This window comes from Limulus polyphemus, unplaced genomic scaffold (assembly GCF_000517525.1).
Source record: "Limulus polyphemus unplaced genomic scaffold, Limulus_polyphemus-2.1.2 Scaffold2258, whole genome shotgun sequence".
In the NCBI taxonomy this organism is placed as follows: Eukaryota; Metazoa; Arthropoda; class Merostomata; order Xiphosura; family Limulidae; genus Limulus; species Limulus polyphemus.
In genome coordinates, this window is record NW_013667868.1 from 31,683 (window position 1) to 51,880 (window position 20,198).

At 32.5% G+C, this 20,198-nt stretch overlaps 2 protein-coding genes across 3 annotated transcripts in view; one reads left to right on the forward strand and one right to left on the reverse strand.

Annotated features, from left to right (window-relative positions):
* Nucleotides 1-7,438, forward strand: part of LOC106466436 (guanine nucleotide-binding protein G(o) subunit alpha-like) — a 33,357-nt gene extending 25,919 nt beyond the window's left edge. The window contains exon 10 of the mRNA XM_013926719.2: nt 4,208-7,438. Within this exon, the coding sequence (XP_013782173.1) occupies nt 4,208-4,398 (191 nt within the window). The 3' untranslated portion in view covers nt 4,399-7,438. The remainder of the gene's footprint in view (nt 1-4,207) is intronic.
* Nucleotides 1-20,198, reverse strand: part of LOC106466439 (uncharacterized protein C16orf52 homolog A-like) — a 36,494-nt gene that overhangs the window by 4,113 nt on the left and 12,183 nt on the right. The window lies entirely within an intron of this gene.

The window sequence follows — 20,198 nt, forward strand, 5'->3', positions numbered from 1 at the left end:
CGTAATTAGTTACTACACACACACACACACACACACACACATATATATATATATATATATATTAATGTGTTACGAAATGCAAAAATTACATTTTTCTTACAATAAAAAGATATGCTTATCATTTAATCCTTTAAAAGCAGGTGAATATCAAGACTTGTAACTAGACTGGCTTGTTAATTTTGTACATGATTTTTACCCTTTAAATACAGAAGATAAAAAATCTAGTAATAAGTCCTTTTTATGAGACTATAATAAAATATTTATCATGTTTCTCCGGAAATCTATGTTTGATGATTAAACAGGTGTAAATAGAAGGTAAATAAGAGTTTTGAGAACAAAAATTACATGCCAAGATTAGTCATATACCAAATTGATAGACTGTGTTAGTATAATGTATGGGAAGTGGCTGTAAAAACTATTCTTGTTTTGTTTTAGGATCACTGTAACTATGAATACATTTGTAATTAGTGATCTTTATGTTCCAATTTACAGACTTCTGGTGGATAGTTTTGTAATTTTATTTACTGAACCAAGTGACTGCTGTTTCACACTAGAGTGATTCAGCTACACATATCATTTTGGACTTGGTCCTCAAACTAGTTGTGTGTGGCTTTGTAGTCAGATTTACTATACAGCTGATGTTGGAGGTTGGCCTTGTTGTATATTGAATATAAAGCAACTATTTCCATCTCTTTCTTTTGGATTAGGTATAATATATATATAAAGCTATTTTTGTGGTTATGTATGGATTATTGTTTTGCCTTATCTGTATCAGTAATTGCACTGGATATAAATATGATCAAAACTGCACAGCATCTGCAAGAAGTTAAGAAAAAATGTGCAAAAGCTTAAGTACAAGTAGATTACTAAAATCATTCCCAATTGCTCTTCACTAGGTGTTATTCTTCAAGTTTTAAAATTAGAAACTAGTTGATAATTACAACAGTTCAGTGGTAAAAGCTGTCTGTGTGTCTCAGGCAACATACACAACATAAATACCTCAATCTGTATACCATACACGGAATAATGGGTTTTCAACTTAGTTTTGTGTATCTAGTCATCCTATGTAATAAATAATTTTCCAGCTCAATATTTTTATGCATTCAAGTCCTCTCACATTTCTAAATTATTCCAGGTGATTTCCAGTTGTTTTTATGGATTATAACCATTATTTCCTTCCTTGGAAAGCAAATGCACCATATCAGGAGAGAAATATATCATATACAGGGTTAAATATGTTATCATAAAGTGATTTTGAATATGAAAGTCAGCAGCTCATCTGACAATTGCAATTGACATATAAAGTCATGATAGAATGGCATGTATCAAAACTGCAATTTGAAATCATTTGCCATTTCATAGGTAGTGTGATGACACCAAATACTGATCACTTTTGGAAAGGGTATGTAACAGCCCTTTCTGATGAAAAATATCCATACACTAAGGTCATAAAGATATGTTCATATCAGGGATTTAGGATATCTACAACAGGGATATCCCATCTACTTCATGTTACTGGAAAACAAAAAATATGGATAAATTAAAATACCAGAACTATCCAAAAAGAGATCTGCATCAAATGAAACCTTAGCCATAGTAAGCTAAATACAGTCTTGTAACAGTTGAGAATCCACAACCACAAAAGCTATTCATGTGTCTCAGCTAACAGTTTGCAACATAATCAAGAGGAATCTCCATCTGGAATCAAGGCCAATAGGGTTTGGGTTCAACAAGATAGGCTCCATACTCTCATTCAACCATCTCATATTATTGCAGCAGGAGAATAAAATATTCCTGCTATTCCATAGAATGATGTACCAGTCAAGTTTCTAGATGCAGCACCTATGCATTTCTATGTGATTGGACTGTTGAAACAGCCACTTAGAAACCGCTATATTCTTACAATAGATGGATCATTGAAAGCTTCAAGGATGAGTGGTGTGATTTGGTCATTACAGCCTTTTGATAAAGCCTTTAGCAATTTAACTATGCTGCAGGGCTAATGTCAAGATGAACAGTTGTCAGATAAAGCATGGACAGAAAGGGCAATATGGACTAAATGATGTAGTGAGGCTCCATACATTCAATTCTTATACTCTTATACATAGGATGGGTGCCTCAGCTTGTCTATATATATAAAAGAGTAAGTTTGTTTATTTTGTTTGCTATAGGAAACCAAACGGGTGAACTTACAAATTTTTAAATAACTTCATAATAACCATTTTTTTACAAGAAATTTAATGGTGCTCTTTTTTTGTATTTGGTGTAGTATTTAATGATGAAATTGACAATTAATGATTATTCCACCATTTTTTTGTAATAAACATACAAACATAAGCATGTTTTGCACATAGAAAGCATTACAGCGGGAGACACTCAGATCACCTTGCTGTCAATTCAGTATTTCCAAAAACAGTTTTCTTTAAATAGTGCTAAGTGATTTAGTGACTTTGTAAATTGCAAATTATTGTTTAGTGATACGGGTGATTATGCCACCCAAGAAACACCCTTTCTATGGAAAGTCTTCTGCCGCTAAAAGAATGCAAGCACAAAGAGCAGCTGAAACAGAAGAAGAACGCAATCAAAGATTTCAAGCACAAGCTGCAAGACAGGCTGCTCAAATACAGGAAGAGACTTTGGAACAACGTAAAGTTAGACTTCAAGCTCAAGCTGAAAGGCAGGCTACTCAAATAGAGCAAGAAACTGTTGAACAGCACAAAGCCAGAGTTCAGTCAGGATCATAAAGCAAGCTGGATATAGACAACAAGAAACTTCTGAACAACGTCAAACCAGACTTCAAGCACAAAAATTAAGACAAATAACTTACAGAGAGCAAGAAACAGGGGAGCAACATGATGTACAACTTCAGGCTCAAAGAACAAGACAAGCTCAAACACGATCTAATTTCAAATAAAGCTTTGTTTGATTAAATGCTTTTTTATTTCTCGCATCACAGCTTTTCTCTACTTACTGAATAATGTGCTGAAAAAATACTGATCTATACATTTCAAATCTAAATTTTCACTGTGCAATGCCAGGTAACTCAGCTAGTTACGTATAAAAGTACATAAATCTGTTGTTATATATGATGCTTTGGCATTCTGTATTACAGTTAGTCTATCATTTTGTGTATTGTTGAGTTTAAAGTTTACTATATTTGAAAGGAAGAGGCCGTACCTAACCCTATGCAAGGAAAGTGCCAAATTACTTTACCATGCTTTCTAATATTATTTAGTTCTTACACTTATCTACATAAATGGCAGAATTTTTCTATGTCAGCTGCTAATACCATGATAAACTGAATATGTTTGAGTAATGACTTACTTTGAAACTTAAAGAAATCATGTTTGGAAACTTTACAAAGGAAAAACTCAAATAATGAAGAATTTATTTCAAAGTAATGTTCACTTTTATATGTTTTGTACAAAACCAAACTAGTTATGAATACCCCCTTGAGTACATCACCATCTGCTAACTATGTGGGCCAGGGATGGCATAGTGACTAGCATGCTCAGACTGTGAATCTGAGGGTTTGCAGCCTGTTGTTGCAAAATGTGCTGTGCACTTTGGGGCTTTGAGTGTGTTATAAAAGTGATTGTCAAATCCCATTTTTCGATCAAATAAGAGTAACTCAAGTTTGTAGTGGGTGCTTTTGACTAACTATCTCTCCTCTAGTGTCTTTGTTAAAAATTTGGAACAAGTATGTGCAGATAGCTCTTTGTATAGCTTTGTGCAAAAAAATCTGAAAAACAAAAATAAACCTAATTACGATGCATCTGCATAACTTTACATAAACAGCTTTTGTACTCTGTTAAAAACTTAAGTGCTACCTTTCCCAGAGTTTTCACTGCATCATGGGCAACCGGTAAACTGTTAACAAAGAGACATGTTGGTTTTCAGTGGCATTATAACCCTATGCTTCGTGAGCTGAAATGTTAACATATTTGTACTCACACTTAAATTCTTGTACAGCAATACCTAGTTACTATATATATACTTAGTTTAAAACTTTCAAAAAGGATAGAGAAAATTAAATATCAAAATTTATAAATAGTCTTTAAAAACACAATTTATGATTAATAAAATAAAAACTAGAAATATTAAAAACACTTATACAGCTTAATTAAAGAATATCTCAGAATTATTAAATGTTTCAAGTATTACAAAGTGTTCTTAGAAGTATGTTAAACAAGCTTTCTCATACTAGGTCCTGATTATGATGTTGACAGTGGAGCTCTGTTTGTGCAGCACAAGTTTCAAGCCCAGAATCGACACCCCAACAAAGTAATTTATCCTCACTTCACTACTGCCACCGATACCAGTAATGTACAGGTAGTGTTTCAGGTTGTCATGGATACAGTGATTCGAGAAAACTTGAAAAGTGCCACTTTACTCTAAGTAGGTTGTTAAACTACAGTATTGTATATTTTATCTATTGGAAGTGTCAGTGTTTGGCTGGAGGAGTAGAGCTGTAAGAAGAGAAATATTTCTGGCAACTATGAAAAGTTAGTGTGGACTGCTGAATGAAGTACTGCTGGCCTTCAGAGAGCAACACTTGTGGAAACAATGACAGTGATTGATTGGTAAATGAAATGTTGCTAGCTTTTTAGAGTGAGATATTCCGGGACATCAGAATGAAGTACTTATAAACTTTTGGATAAAGTTTTTCTGACACTAGAGCCAAGTATTGCTATATACTATGAAAGTTTTGGTGATCTACTGTATGAATTATTGTAAGACAACTTGATGATATATTGGTGTAATCTTGCATGAAATATTTGCTGGTAAATCTAAAATGAAATACTGATGAAACTTGTTGAGTGAAAATGTATTAGAACTTGGATCGTGTAACTTGTGGAATTCCAGTATTGCTGGAGATGAAGTAGAACAAAGCAGGTAATCTGTATTATTCATCAAAATTACATGTGATTTCATTGAATCTGAACAACTTTGAAGTTATTGGTATGATTTAACTATTTTTTGTAAATATGAAACTTGACTGTTAAATGCATATACACACATTACAAATTTATTTTTACTTTGCATAATTTATTTTGTTCTGTTGGTAATATTCCTTCTAGTTCAATATCATTACACTAAACCCATGGGAGATTCCAGTGTCTGTGGTTTATTATAGCTGTAAGCTACCTTTTCCTCTGAAGACATGGAGGTCACCATACTATCAACTTGCTTTTATCCAACAAAACTGGTGCTTTCTGTTTTTCATTATGAAGTTGGTGTGGCTGATTTTTTAATTGTAAAAGTACAATTTCATGGGCTTTCAGTGATACTTAATATATATATATATATATATATATACACACACACACACACACACACACACACACACATACATACATACATACATACATACATACATACATGATTGATATATTGAAAAAAGTACACTTTTATGGCTTAAAATATTTAACTCCAAAAATTGGCTGTTAATTTTTTTATGATAATTTGCCGAGCTAAAATATATATTTGTAGTTCAACTGCCTTTGACCCTTGTTTATTTTATTTTAGTTATCTAATCGGTGTATTATTTATCCAGAAGGTAGAATTAGTTTGGTTAAGCTGTCACAGTAAACAGCTATTGACTGATTATGAGGAAAAAAAATGATCTGTTGCCCAAAAACAACCAGTCAATAATTGTTTTTTCCTATCCTTTCCTCCTTTTCTGTTTTACTAAAATTTGATTAATTAGCACTGTCACGTAGTAGATTAATCCCACATCCCCAGGGCTACATGTAAATGTGAAATGTTTGACATTTCATTGAAGATTTGATCTCATTTTAATAATAAATCAATAAGATTTATCTGTATGATTATTATTATTGTAACCAAACAACATTTCACTGTATCATTATATGCAATTCAACTAGTAGGCCTATTTACTACTGGTAGCATGGTTATCAGGGGCATAGGGCTACTTTTTAGATAATTGTAATATTTATTTGAGAAATAATTAAATTAATCGAGGTTTGGTCACACTAATTCAATAAATCTTTTACTGAATATCAAATCGCAAAAACGATTGTACATTCTTGTGTTTATAAAATACAATAAATTATGTATCCACTTGTTTAACTTCAACATAAAATTTGTCTAAAAGTTAGTGAAACTTCTGATGTTATCATCCACAGTCAACTTTCCATGCAGTGCAGTATATGTCATATATGCTTACAGTTCCTTTGATTATGTTTTTAGTACTCTTACTGTCTTTTTCTAGAATGAGACTTTCTTCATCTGTAACTGAAATCTTAACCAATATGTCCACATTCATTTTACGGGTTTGAGCAAATTATTTGTAACTAGGCCTAAATGAATCAATGTGTGTTCACTGTACTGTAGAAACTCATCTGCAAAGCTCTGCTGCAACATCACACATGCAAGACAATGGCCTTGACAACCAGGCAACATTGATGCAATTTTTTGATCAGCTTTTCAAGGCAACATTTAAAATGTTTCATGCTATATGATGCACTTTTTGCCAATCACAGCAAATAACTTATGCTAGGGAGTAGAATAATATATTTTGTTATTCTGTTTTGAGCTCATCATTAGTAAGTGTTGGATTTCTTTGAAAAAAACTTATTAGTGCCATCTAAGATTTTTATCACTAAGAATAATAAATTAATTGTATACTGATCATGTTGGTTGTAAAATATACATTGGTACTGAAAAAGAATGTATTTGTGATGATAAAAGCACTGTAAGTCCTTTTATTATTATTTTTATTTGTTTTACATGGAAATGTTCCCAGAATATATCACTACAAATTCTATGAAAACTGTGTGTGCATCATCCAATTAGAAATGGAACACTTGTTACATCACTGTGAACATTCTGTAGATTACAGAAAGGTTTATGTTTACATTAGTATAAGGAAATAAGGTTACTTTTTGCAGTATTCCTAATTTTAGAGAAGCTTAGTATCCATTTCTAATTAGTAAACCCAACAGCAAGATGTAAAAACAAAATCAAGGTTATGCATAAAATAGTAACTGTTATACAATTTAAAATAAAATGGTTATAGATTAGTTAATGTAACTTCATTGACTGCTCAAATAATAGAACTGGCACAGATTAACAAGAAGTTCAGTTTAAAATGCAATTCAAGAACATCATGTTAATAAATGGTTCAAACTAAGTATATGGTAATTTTTATTTAAAAAAATAAATAATAATCTGTGAGAAGGTGTCAGTAAAATTGCAAAATTTTCTAAAAGTTGATTGTAACTGTAGGAAGCTAAAACAAAATCCTGGTTAATGTAAAGTTCAAATTAAGTATTTTGTAACATTTTATTTGGAAAATTAAAATTGAGAAAGCAAATTGTCAATACAATTGCACAACATTTTCAAAAGGGGGATTGCAGAACAAAGTAGTCTGCATCAGTAGCATCAAGTAAGTCTTACATAAGAAGGATATATGTGTTACTGACAAAAATAATGACATTTAAGGATTCTACTTACTGATAATCCTCAGAAGACTATACTCATTCAAATGTGTATATGTTTTGGAATAATGTTAGAAAACATGAGTAACTTGGAGTTTTAATGATGTTAATACATATTTCAAGTATAATGGGTCCATTAGATTTGAATATCTACTAAAACATTCAAGAACTTAAGCTGACAATGCTAAATGACGTAATGTGTTTGTATAAAATGTAGTATCTGCTGATCTATGATATATGTTCAGTGTAATATGTGGCAAAAGAAATTTAACATTTATTAGAACTTTCATATGGGTAGAAAGAAAATGAACTTAATGACATAGTATACACTGTAACAACTTGTGACGATATCTAAGTTGTTCTTAGAGGAAAATTCTAACTTTTTCACCTCCATCAAAATGTCATTTTTGAAGATAACATCGGTCATGTTATTGGGTAGAATGACAAATGTCAAAGTGACTTAACTTAGTTTTTAAAACAGTACAGATCTTAAATTGTCTACATGAATGATTTTTTTAAATTCTGTAGCCATCAATTTCTTTAGTGTGTGAATTGATATTTTCCTTTGCGTCCAAATCAAATAATTATGAAAATTTATGATACTTCATTTTTTGTATGATAAAAGTTGTCACTTAGTACTTGTCATCATTGTAAGAATTCTCAAGGTGCTGAACTTCTATTAATTTGTGACATTCATGTTTTTGACTCGATACTCTGATTTATTGCCTTGTAATAACCTCTGGTTTCCCTGTTTATAACTCGTTGCACCCTCTGTTAAATTTACCTGCAGTCATTAATATTATAAATGTATAAAGACAAAACTTTTGGTAATTCACTCAAAGTCTGAGATGCACATTAATTCTTTATATATTTCTTCTTTTTGTGTATTAAAAATTTAATATTTTGTTTCTGTTAAATGAATATGTTAACCTTGAAAACTACAACTGTCAGTGTAAGAAAATTAATAAGTACATTGAAACTGTATGTCATAACACAGAAATCTCATCACAACTAAAGTTTTAGTTCAAAACTGTAATAGTTTAATTGGAGATCAGAGTATTTCAACACACTCACAAAACACCAACACAAGTGTGAAACTACAAACTATTTTATATACAAGTCTTAAAATTATGTTCCACACAACAAAGAATTATTATATCCACAAATATTGAAATGAGCTATTTTCAGTCCAACACAGATTATATAAGAATTTAGTATTATTTTTTACTGCCTTTCTACAAACTGATCTGTAGATTTATTTTTGAGAATCTGTATGTTAAAGAAGGCTACTACAATCAGGACCAGATTAACACATGGGCATACAGGACCCTGGCAATAAGGGGACCAAAAAAGCTATTATAATTAAAAATAAGGATGAAAATATAATAATTGTTTTGTTTTTTTAAATAAATTACAATTTTCTTTCATAAAATCTTATCACATCTCTCATAACTCTTCATTCTTTGATCATAAATTCAATGTTTATAAGAAGTTAATCCTCTTTGCAGACAGGAAGAGGCGTTATACTGCCCAAAAGAAGCTAAATATTTAATGAAACGGTTGTAAATATGTATATGATCATGCTAGCAAGATGTTTATTAAATTTGAAAATAATGTTCACTATGTTTTGTTCTCATGGTACAAGATTTGTAAAACGTTTTTGCCATCTTTAACACTTTTTTGATATGAGATCTGGTAGCATTATGGGTTACATTTTGTGTTATATGTTCAAAAGCATTTTACTGCTTTCATTATAAAATTTGTATTTACCAGTTTCTTATTCTTACAGGTGTTACATTTCAGCTAATTGTGGTAATATAAAAGAAGGTAATATAACACCATCTTTAATCGTATATGGCTATAACAGTGTATAAAAGCAATGTTATCAAAAATTGCATGGTATGATGAATGTGTCAGATTCTTTCATTCTCGTATCCAAAAAAAAGAACATATCAAATCACCTGGTGAGAAAGGGCAAACTGCTGTTAATCCATGGCAGAACTGGACCCATAAGTATTTGTTCTAGAGATGATAAAGGTGTTTCTTGTTGTCTTTTTTTACAACAGAACAGCCCAGAAAACATTTCTTTAAAAAACAAGTACAATTATTTTTTAAGTTCTTAATGAACAAATGAAATGAAAAAGAAAAAAGTATTAAGTTCTTTATGGTATTAATTTTGTTTTTTGATAATTGTCAGAAGGCTAAAAATACTTAATTTTTTTCTGTTTGTAACTATACCATTTTTTGTTTTTTTACACAAATAAAAAAATTATTTGATTTTTTTTTACTTGAAACTGTTCCAATGTTTGTTACAGTCATTGATGGTTTTCGCACAAATACAAAATTATTTATGATGTTTTTTTTTTTACTTGAAACTGTTCCAATTCTTGTTACAGTGATTGATGGTTTTATTTTTGTCACACAATTGATGATAAAATGTTTTTCAAAATATAGATTGCTGTTGGTTGTATGATTCAGGTTATCTGTGATATGTTACAGGTGATTTCTCTTGCAAGATCAACTCCAAAAAGTTTATCCTTTATAGGTTAACTTGTATTCTGTACAGTTCTGGTGCCAAAAAACTAATGTTACAGTAAACTTGGGTTCAACAACATATTTGTTACCATAGCTATGGATGATTAATATAAAACTAAACCAACCTTTCAATTCTACAAAGAATTGTGATGCAAAATTTCATACATCACTACTTATCTTGGCTTCTGTTAATGATCTGATGTTCAAAAAACTTTATACTCTACTCTAGACAAGTACTTTACTGTTGTTTACAAATTCATAAATCATTAGAAGTCACTTCTTTATGCTTGGTTGAAACAAGTATTTATAAGGTTATAATTATAGACATAGATTATCTTGGTTTAAAATAATTGGATTCTTCCAGTTGTTCTCAAGTGAATTTTTATATAAACATGTTAGATGTTTTTCTACTTTAAATTTTATTCTTCTATGGCAGGTTGTTATTATTTTCTACATGCAGCTATTGAAGCTTTGGGAATGCAACTATAGGATTTGTTTTTCTACAAATTGATCTCATATTCCTTTGTGTGCGTGTCAAGGGAATATTTAGATAAATTAGAGGTTAATGTGTAGGTTTGACACCTTGATATTTGTTGTACAGCTTCATACATATACTAAAATGTAATCATTATCAATAAAATTTCTCTCAGATGCTTCATTGATTGTTGACTTTTACCTTTAAAACATATAGCACTTCAATTGTGAATACCTTTTTATGTTTATGCAAGCAAAACTTGTTGCATTATCTTCATGTATTTTCAACATAAACCCTGGTGTTCTGTTGAATTATTATTATTATTAAAGAAACAAACTCGTTAATTTTGAATTATTTGGTCATAAAACAGTCACATTTTATATTTAATGAATATTATATGGACAAATAGATGAAATATACACTGTTTTATGTGACAGTAGCTACAACAATGTCTAATTGAATTTACACTTCTAACTTACTTAAGGTATGTATAAAAGAATTCTTATATATTTGACATCTCCAAATGAAAAGTTAAAAAAATCTGGATCAGCTTCTTTTTTCTTGGGTACAAAAGGTTAAAGTAGAACATTGTTTTGAAATATTTTATCAGCAAAACACGGTTGTATGTTTATTTTCATTGAGACTTTAACATTTTTGTACAGAATATATAACTTGTATTTTTGATGGTTTAGAATATATAAAGTTATTTGAACTACTGTTAAAACTGAAACATTTCTTGAATGTTCTTAGCTTTAAGTTTGGTAGTTTAATTTGTTAAAAGTGCCTTACTAGCAACTTCTATGTGGCTTAACTCTAGCTTAGTCGGTAGGTCACTTGCCGGCAAGAGAGTTTAGGTCAAAGAAAAATAAAGAAAGTCACAGAATTAGCAAGATCTCAAGCTCATATACTTCATAACAGTACTTTAAGATCACAATAAATACACATTTTTAATGATTGAGAAGAGTTTGTTAAACATCAGAACCAACATTCAATTTGATTAATTTTGTAATAACTAATGATTTTGTTTTGTTTAATTTTGTTCAAAGCTATTCGAAGACCATCTAAGCTAGCCATCCTTAACTTAGAAATAATAGATTACAAGGGCAACTGTTGGACTACTCTTTAACAACAAATAGTGGAATTGACCACCACATTATAATAACCCCACAACTTAAAGGGCAAGGATGTTTGGTGACAGGTTTTGATCTTGTGACCCACAGATTGCAAGTTGAGCATCCTAACCACTGGTCTGTGACACGCCCAATAGTTACTGAAGTTCACTTATGATATAAAACCATTATTGAAAATTCTCTTTTTCTGTTGATATATATATAGTGTTTAATGAAACAAATTTGGTATTATTATTTACAAACGAATAGGAGGCAAGGCCAAACAACCCTTTGTGTGTATTGATTCAATGGTGTTCAAGATTTTTATCCTTACCAACTTTAATTGCCTTTTGAAAAAATATTTTATATGCAGTAAAATATACAAATTTCCAAGTTAGTGAAGAAAAATTTGTCTATTAAAAAATTAGTCTTGTATATATTGTAAGAACTGAACTGTTTGTTCCACCTCAGACTAAGTACTACAGCTTGTCTAAAAATTTGTTTTCTTATATTCTTTGTCCAGCTCACCAACTTTCTAAAAACGTACCAATATATAACATATGCTGATAAAAACTAAAAACAAAAGGATAAGATATCTGCAAGTGTTCTGTTCCTTTAAAATATAGAAAGTTGTAAAAATGCATCATACTAATTATTTGTACAGCTTTAACTAAGGGCCTAATAGAAACTATAATATAAATGAAAATCAGCAGTGTTAGGTGGTGAAACAAAGCTGGTATTACATTTTGCTTGTGTTCATTTGGCATCATCAGACTTCAACTTCTTTGTAGTGTTACATTATATATTGATACAGTATATAATGATACTAAATCCTTTGATACCTAATAACAAGGTTAAAAAAAATTAATTAAGTATTGGGATTTTTTGATCCTGTCTTTTTTTGAGATTTCAAAACTAAGCTCTTTAATCGTATGCTTTAAAATAATTTAAATTAAGCTTAGTTATTTGCATATGCTTGAGGAAATTAACCACTCTGCTTGTTCTGTGAAAATTAAATTGCTTCAGTAGTAATAATGGCAAACATAAGTGAACAGCTAGTTGCTAAATCCAGAAATTTGGTGTGGAACTACTTTAGATTTCAACCCAATAATGGTGGCAATTCAATTGAAGGCAGACATCCAAACTATCAAAAATGTTTAAAACATTTATAATCATCTTGCAAGTAAATTTGTAGAGTAGAAATGAGGAAAATCGTGGGAGATTTACTCACTATGACAGTATATATAGGTCTTAGAACAATGTTTCTATCAAAGTAATATTAAAACATTACAATGTATGTACTTAGATAACACAAACATTGAGTTTAGTTATTAAAAAATTAGCATATTTCATTCAAAAAATAATGATTTCCTTTGTGTTAATTAAATGTTAATGTAACAATCATACTGGTCTTATTTTGATTTATTATATAACAATGTAATTGAAGTAAAATTCATATTAAACTCTAAAGGTTGAACTTCTCTTATTGAATATAAAATTAATAAAAAAATGAGAAGCATTATACCTTTGGAGTTAGATTGCTTGTATTCTTATGGGTATCGTAAATGGGGCTAGCCTTCTACTAAAAAATTTCATGTTCTTATACAAGTGACTGAGAATAGCTTATACACTTAAGTACCCAGGCTGCTGTTTATGGTGATTATATTCCATTGAGAAGTGAAATGTGATTAACTGTAAAGATACAAAGCCACCTTCAACCAATTTATAACTATAGATTGAATGCCGAGTCATTTGAATTTCAGACTGTATGACTGATCACCAGATGCCTAATTTACATAAAAATGAAACATAGAAATTATTGACCTTAAATAATTTTTGCTCCTCATAGCCTGTATCGTTATGGATTTCATCTATCTTTTGTTTCAAGCAAATGTACAAATTTCTTAATTTTATTTTCATAAGCACTTTATACAGAAATACAAAACAAAATTCCAAAGTCATGAATACAAATTATATTAATGTTTAGGATCTGCTATTGTTATGTTTGATGTTTATATATTTCCCATTTAGAAAGAAACAGTTATTTGTAACTCTGCATGTTAAGTGATTTAAAAAAAATAATTTTTTATTAGGCAATTTAAATATAGGTAACCAAAGTGTACAAATATATATCTACTGTAACTAAATCAGGTATGTAAAAATACTATAATTTATGTAAACATGTGATTATTATCATGTTTTATTTTTTACTCATACCATCTCTTTCTATATACAAGTTATATGCATATGAAGTTCTTGGATCCATAAGTTTAAGTTTAATAACTGAATCATGAATGAATGTGTACATAAGATTACTTCGATATTGAATATCTTGGCAAGAAACACCATACTAAGTAGTAAGCAAGAAATAAGGTTCCATTGTCAAGATATGTTAAGGAACACACCAGCAGCAGGATTTTGTTTTTTATTCCACACATTTATCATTACAACCGTTTGGATTCCACCCCTTACCTCCATGGTCATCCGTTACTGTAGGCAACATTTACGTAATTTTTCTCACTGCTGCAAAAAATGCTAATTAGCTTCTTAATATTTCAAAAATGTTTTCCTAAATTTTACTTGGAAGAGCTGCTTAAAATAATTGGTTGCTAGCTGGCTCTTTCAGAAATACTTTCTAGCCTTTTATATATATAAATGGGAGCATTTGTGACTGTTTTAGTCACAGTATAGTAAGGTGTCAGTGTTGAAAAAAATTACCTATTATTCCCTCATTTTTGTTACAATCAACCCTTGCAAAAATTGCCTATGTATAATGTTTGTAAATCATAATATTTGGTTATTTAACAGTGTATAAAGTATGTAAGAATTGTAAATATGTATTGCACTATTATGTTAATAATCAGAGAGTTAAGTTTAAATGCTAAATTTATAAAAACTATATGTTAAAATGGACAACAGTCCAACTGTTACTTTCTAAAGTGATTTCCAGCAACTTACATATTCAGTATTCAAATATCTTTGATATAAATTGCCTAAAATATCTAACATAAATAGGTGGACAAAAACGATAATACATGTGTATGTCATAAATTAAATAATGCTGCTATGTTCTTTCATTGGACAGGTTCTTTTAAATTATTTGGTGAAAATAATTCAAGGTGCAGTCATTGTAATGATAACAAATTTATTTATTCTATAATGTTGGCTACTTCTAATATCACTGTACACAGTTTATACTTTTAGGCCTATATTTACAAATGACTCAAACATAAATGCCTATAATATAACATAAAAAACAAAAAATAAAGTTGATGTATAATTGCATGACTAATCAACCAAATAACTGAATATACCCCATAACTAATTCTGATCCAAATATTTCACTGGCAATCTACCACTAAAAACAAAACTAGCTGATTCACTGCTAGCCGAGCTAATTGACTGGCCCATTCATATTCATAATTAATCCTTGTTCTAAATATTTTACAAAGCTCTCGATCATTATTATGACCACCAGCTCCCTTTAGTGAACAAACAAATTACACCAAGTCTCACTGCTGGTTTCCTCTTCTGAAGATCATGGTATTTTATGCTCACGGCATAGCTTACATGATTTTCACCAATTCTTTACAGATTCTCGGAAATCAACCCAATAGAAGCGTTCTCTTACTCAGTTGGATACTTGAATACAGGTATAATGTTCATTTCTTTCTTATTCATGTTCACAATTAGCAGTCCAACAAAACTTGTCTGGTTTTTCAAGTAATTTGTGTAGAGGATGAGCTATTTCACAGCATGATTTTATACACGTACCTCATGCAGACTTTATGGTGTTGGCCAATTCTGTACAGAATCTCTAGACACTCCTATCTCTGCTGACTATGTGTTCCAGGGAGCTCACCTGTTGATGAAATAATTCACTCTTTTTTTGGGATTCAGCTTAAGGTTCTCTTTCCTAAACTGATCTAGAACTTTCCTTAGCCCATCATACATATTATCAAAACTCCTCTCATGTGCAATTATGTCATATAAATAGATGAGTACAATGTTCCACGGTAGTTCAAACACAGCACACTCCACTAAATGTTTGAAATGTAGCAGGTGCATGACATAATCTAAATGGTAACACAACTAACTACTACAATCCATTTCCTGCAGTAAAGGCTGCCTTCTTTTTACTTGCTTTGTCAACTTGCCAAATTTGACTCAAATTTTATGGTTTGTTGTATTCACGGCTTTAATGATGATATCTTTATTCTTCAGATCCACAAGTTAATTCATCAGTACATGCTGGAGTATTTGATTTTATTATCGCTTTGTTTTTAAGCACAAAGCTACACAATGGGCTATCTTTACTGTGCCCACCACAGGTACTGAAACCTGGTTTTTATCCTTCAGACTTACCACTGAGCCACTGGGGAGGGAAGTCACCAGATGTAGATTTATTTTATAATAGTTACTAGTATAAATATATCACTCCTCATTTGTACAATGACTGCTTTCCTTGTTGCCATGGGAAGTTCTTCCTTTGGCTTAGTAATTGTCCTACAGTGCACAGGGATTTCCTGGTCATATACTGTGAAGCTACTTGAAACTAGCCTAGTCTTGCATCCATATTTCAATATGAAGTCAGTTCCCAATATATGCACTCCTCCTCAATAGCAATTACCCACACATCATGAAGTATAGAAAAGTTTCTTAAAGTAAGGGTAACTTTCATCTTCCTGGAACTTTATGTCCCCTTCCTGCTTGCATCACTTCCTCTACTTTTCTAGAGGCAATTTCCTACCTTACATTATCAGATCTGGTCTAACTGCTGTAGCTATAAAACCAATGTCAATCAACATACTGCTTAAGTTCCTATCAATAAACCCATGGACTTTTTTTCAATAACAAATTTTGTGTCTCATCTGGGGCAGATGGGATATTCTCAGCCGAACTCTGCCTTGTAAGTCTAGCTAAGTTAACATTTTCCTAAACTGGAAATGTATTTCCAATAGATACTTACTGCTCTCACAAAAAAAAAAGCACATGACCAATTTATAGATGCCATAACAGATGATGATATGATAATTAGGTTGAAGTAAAATAGGGTAGATCTTTAAATGTTGGTAGTGGACCTAGAATCCATTAAAGTCATAGATAACTAAAGACACCATCTCACAGTAACAAGGCCATCAGATTGAGTAATATTGAAACAACAACAATTACTGATGATAGTATAGAATAAATAAAGGATTCATTAAACAGCTAGATAAACAGAATGGAGGGAATAAACCACAAAAGTGTATTTCAAATGTAACTTAAAAGGGCATTTTGCCAGGAACTGCAGACAAAAGAGGTAGAGAATAAGAACTCCTTCCAAAGGATCTCAGAAACAGGGAACTGTTATAGATGTTGGAAATGTAGCCATTATAGTCAAGAATCTGAGGACTCGACAGCTGTTAATACACCAAAGAGACAGTACCCCAAGAATGAGCCTTCAAACCCAACTAGATAAAAGGAACAACAAAGGGCTAACTAGATATGAAAAACAGGAATTCTGTTACGATAGCTTACCTCTTCTCTCAAAAAGCTTTCTCGACTTGTACTGCCCTCTAGCCTTGTTACTCCCACATATTACTGCATACTAACATGTAAATGGCACTAACCCAGTTGTAATTAGTGCCCTTTCTGATCATGCACATGTTAATCATTTTGAGATTGGTCATAACTAACCAAATCAAGTCACACTAGAAGTGGGGAGGATGGGTGGGAAATGTGAGAGGAGGAAAGTATTTATCGGAAATACATTTTCAGTTAAGGAAAATGTTAATTTCCAATAAGATATCTTCTTACCCAGGTATACTCTTTGCCCTTTAGTAATGTGTTGCCAAAATGGGAACTAGGAGGGGTCCCAGAAAACTACAGAAATAATTGGACCCCTAATGTAGAGTGACTAGTGTGCAACAGACCATAAATGGGAGTTCAAACTCAACCAACACCTAGCAGCATCTGGAATTGTACATCAGGTCTGCAGTAGGAAGAGTGTCTTCCATCTTTCACCTCAAAAACAGCTACCGGCAGGGAAGAAGAGCTCCCATACAAAGGACCTGTCTCCTCATTGCACACCTCTGACACAACCAACACCAGATCCACTGGGAACTGACATCCAGCAGATGGTAGGAAGGAGGAAAGCCCAGGTGGGTGTACGTCTCTAGTCCAAAACCTGGCAGCATTGGGAATTTGGTTGTCCAGTCCACAGTAGGAGAAGGATACCTAGCCTTACACAAGCAGGAAGTCATGTGTCTCGTCCACCTACAATCAACACCAGATCCACTGGGAACCAACATCCAGCAGACGGTAGGAAGAGGGATCATAATTGTGAAGTTTCATCTCCACTCCAAAACTGGCAGCATTGTGAAGGGGTACCAGCCAAACACATGTGAAGATTTATGTGGCTGGATCATCTCCAACCAACACCTGATCCTAAGGAACCAACATCCAGAGGATGGTAGAAAGGAGGAAGTCTGAGCCAGAGGGGCAAACAGCATTTTTTTGTTTTTTCGTTTATATAAGTATGGTGGAGTGCTATATTCAACACCTGGCAGCATTTGCAATGGTACATAATGTCTGCAGTAGGAAGGGCATCACACCCTTGACACCTGCAGAGTGCCACTGCCATACTCTCAAACTAAGTGGTATTGTGCACACTCAGGAGGACAGGCCACCATGGTTCACCACCCCAGTGTCTAGGAACTGGTAAGTGGCAAGGACTCCCATACTCCACTAGAAGGAGAAGAGAAATAATGCATTGGAGAGTCTGAAGGACCACAGCACTGAAGACTGTAATACCCTACATTCAAAAGCAGATTGATCACATTGATGGAATGCATCATCCAACACCTGGCAGTATCTGGAATTGTACATCATGTCCACTGTAGCATGAACATCAAATGCCATGGATTATCAGAGATGAGCAGAGATCCCTGTCTGTATTACTCATGTTAGTCCCTGAGTGTACAGTCCTGGACGAACATATTTATGAAGCTAAAGGCCACAAGGTACACCTACAAACAGTATAGCAGAACACCCCATCTCAATGATGGGCTTAAATTGGCCTTCTAACCTGTGATTTTGTCTCTTTTTCTACATTTTATAGATGCATAGAGGACATATTGGACAGAGTTGATCCACCAACACCTGGCAGCATCTGGAATAGTGCATCAGGTCCATGGTAAGAAAAATCTCAACATCACACTCATCTAGCATATTCACAGGCCGTACAGTGCGGATTTATGATTAAGTATACTTGGTCAGGCAACACTTTCAAATAGAGTGGGATCCAAATATGCAATAAAGGCCCCTACAAAAAAAATAAAAAGGAATGGAGTACTTACCACCACCACAGACAAACATTTACAGCACTTATGATGTCCCCCAATGGAAAAATTGAAATGTGCAGTCAGGGACATGGTAAAGTGATGGATCTGATGGGAAAAAAATCATGCAAAGGTGACAATCATCAGGAAAAAGGAGAGAAGAAAATTCCAAGCAAATTCAACCCAGAAGGGTGAGGGGAAAAGGTCACGGGAGAGGTGAAGATTTCAAGGAGGGAAGAAACAGATTCAGGAACCACAGAAGGGAGCAATACATGTCATATACCCAAGGAGAACCCTGACCTGACAAAGGAAGTGGATGGATTGGAACATTCTAGAAAGGTAGGGGTGGAACATAGGAAACAGGAGATAAGTACAGAACGTACCTGAATAACAAATCCACCAAAGGAGAAAAAAGTTCTAGGTAAATCCCCTGAAATGACATGTTAGATGTGGTTGGTAATGCTACTGCCACAGTAAGAGCAGTCATAATTGTGACTATCTGAAATTTAAAGAGGAGAGAAGATAAAATAAATCATAACTCTCCAAGAAACAGAACAAAAATGTAAAATAACAAATTAACTGAAGAAGACATTCACAAACGTAAAAACCTGTGGATTGGTTAATTAAACAGTGAGTGAAAAAACACGTCTAATCAGTAGGACTGTCAACCGAAAAGTGATTAACATGTGCATGATCAAAGAGAGCATTTCTTACGATAGGGGTAGTGTCACACTCCTATTGGTGGAGGGTTGATGCATGATCATTTGCATGTTAGTATGCAATAATAAGTGGGTGAAATAAGGCTAGTAACGTGGAAAATTTGTGCTAATAGATGGCAGTACAAGTTAAGAAAGCTTTTTGAGAACAGAGGTAAGATATCATATCAGAATTCCTGTTTTCCATGTGTAGTTAACCCTTTGTTGTTCCTTTTATCCAGTTGGGTTTGAAGGCTCATTCTTGGGGTACTGTCTCTCTGATGTATTACCAGCTGTCGAGTCCTCAGAGTTTTGACTATAATGGCTACATTTCCAACATCTATAACAGTTCCCTGTTTCTGAGATCCTTTGGGAGGAGTTCTTATTCTCTACCTCTTTTGTCTGCAGTTCCTGGCAAAATGCCCTTTCAAGTTACATTTGAAATACTCTCTTGTGGTTTATTCCCTCCATTCTGTTTATCTAGCTGTTTAATGAATCCTTTATTTCTTCTATACTATCATCAGTAATTGTTGTTGTTTCAATACTACTCAATCTGATAATTTTGTTACTGTGAGATGATGTCTTTAGTTATCTGTGAC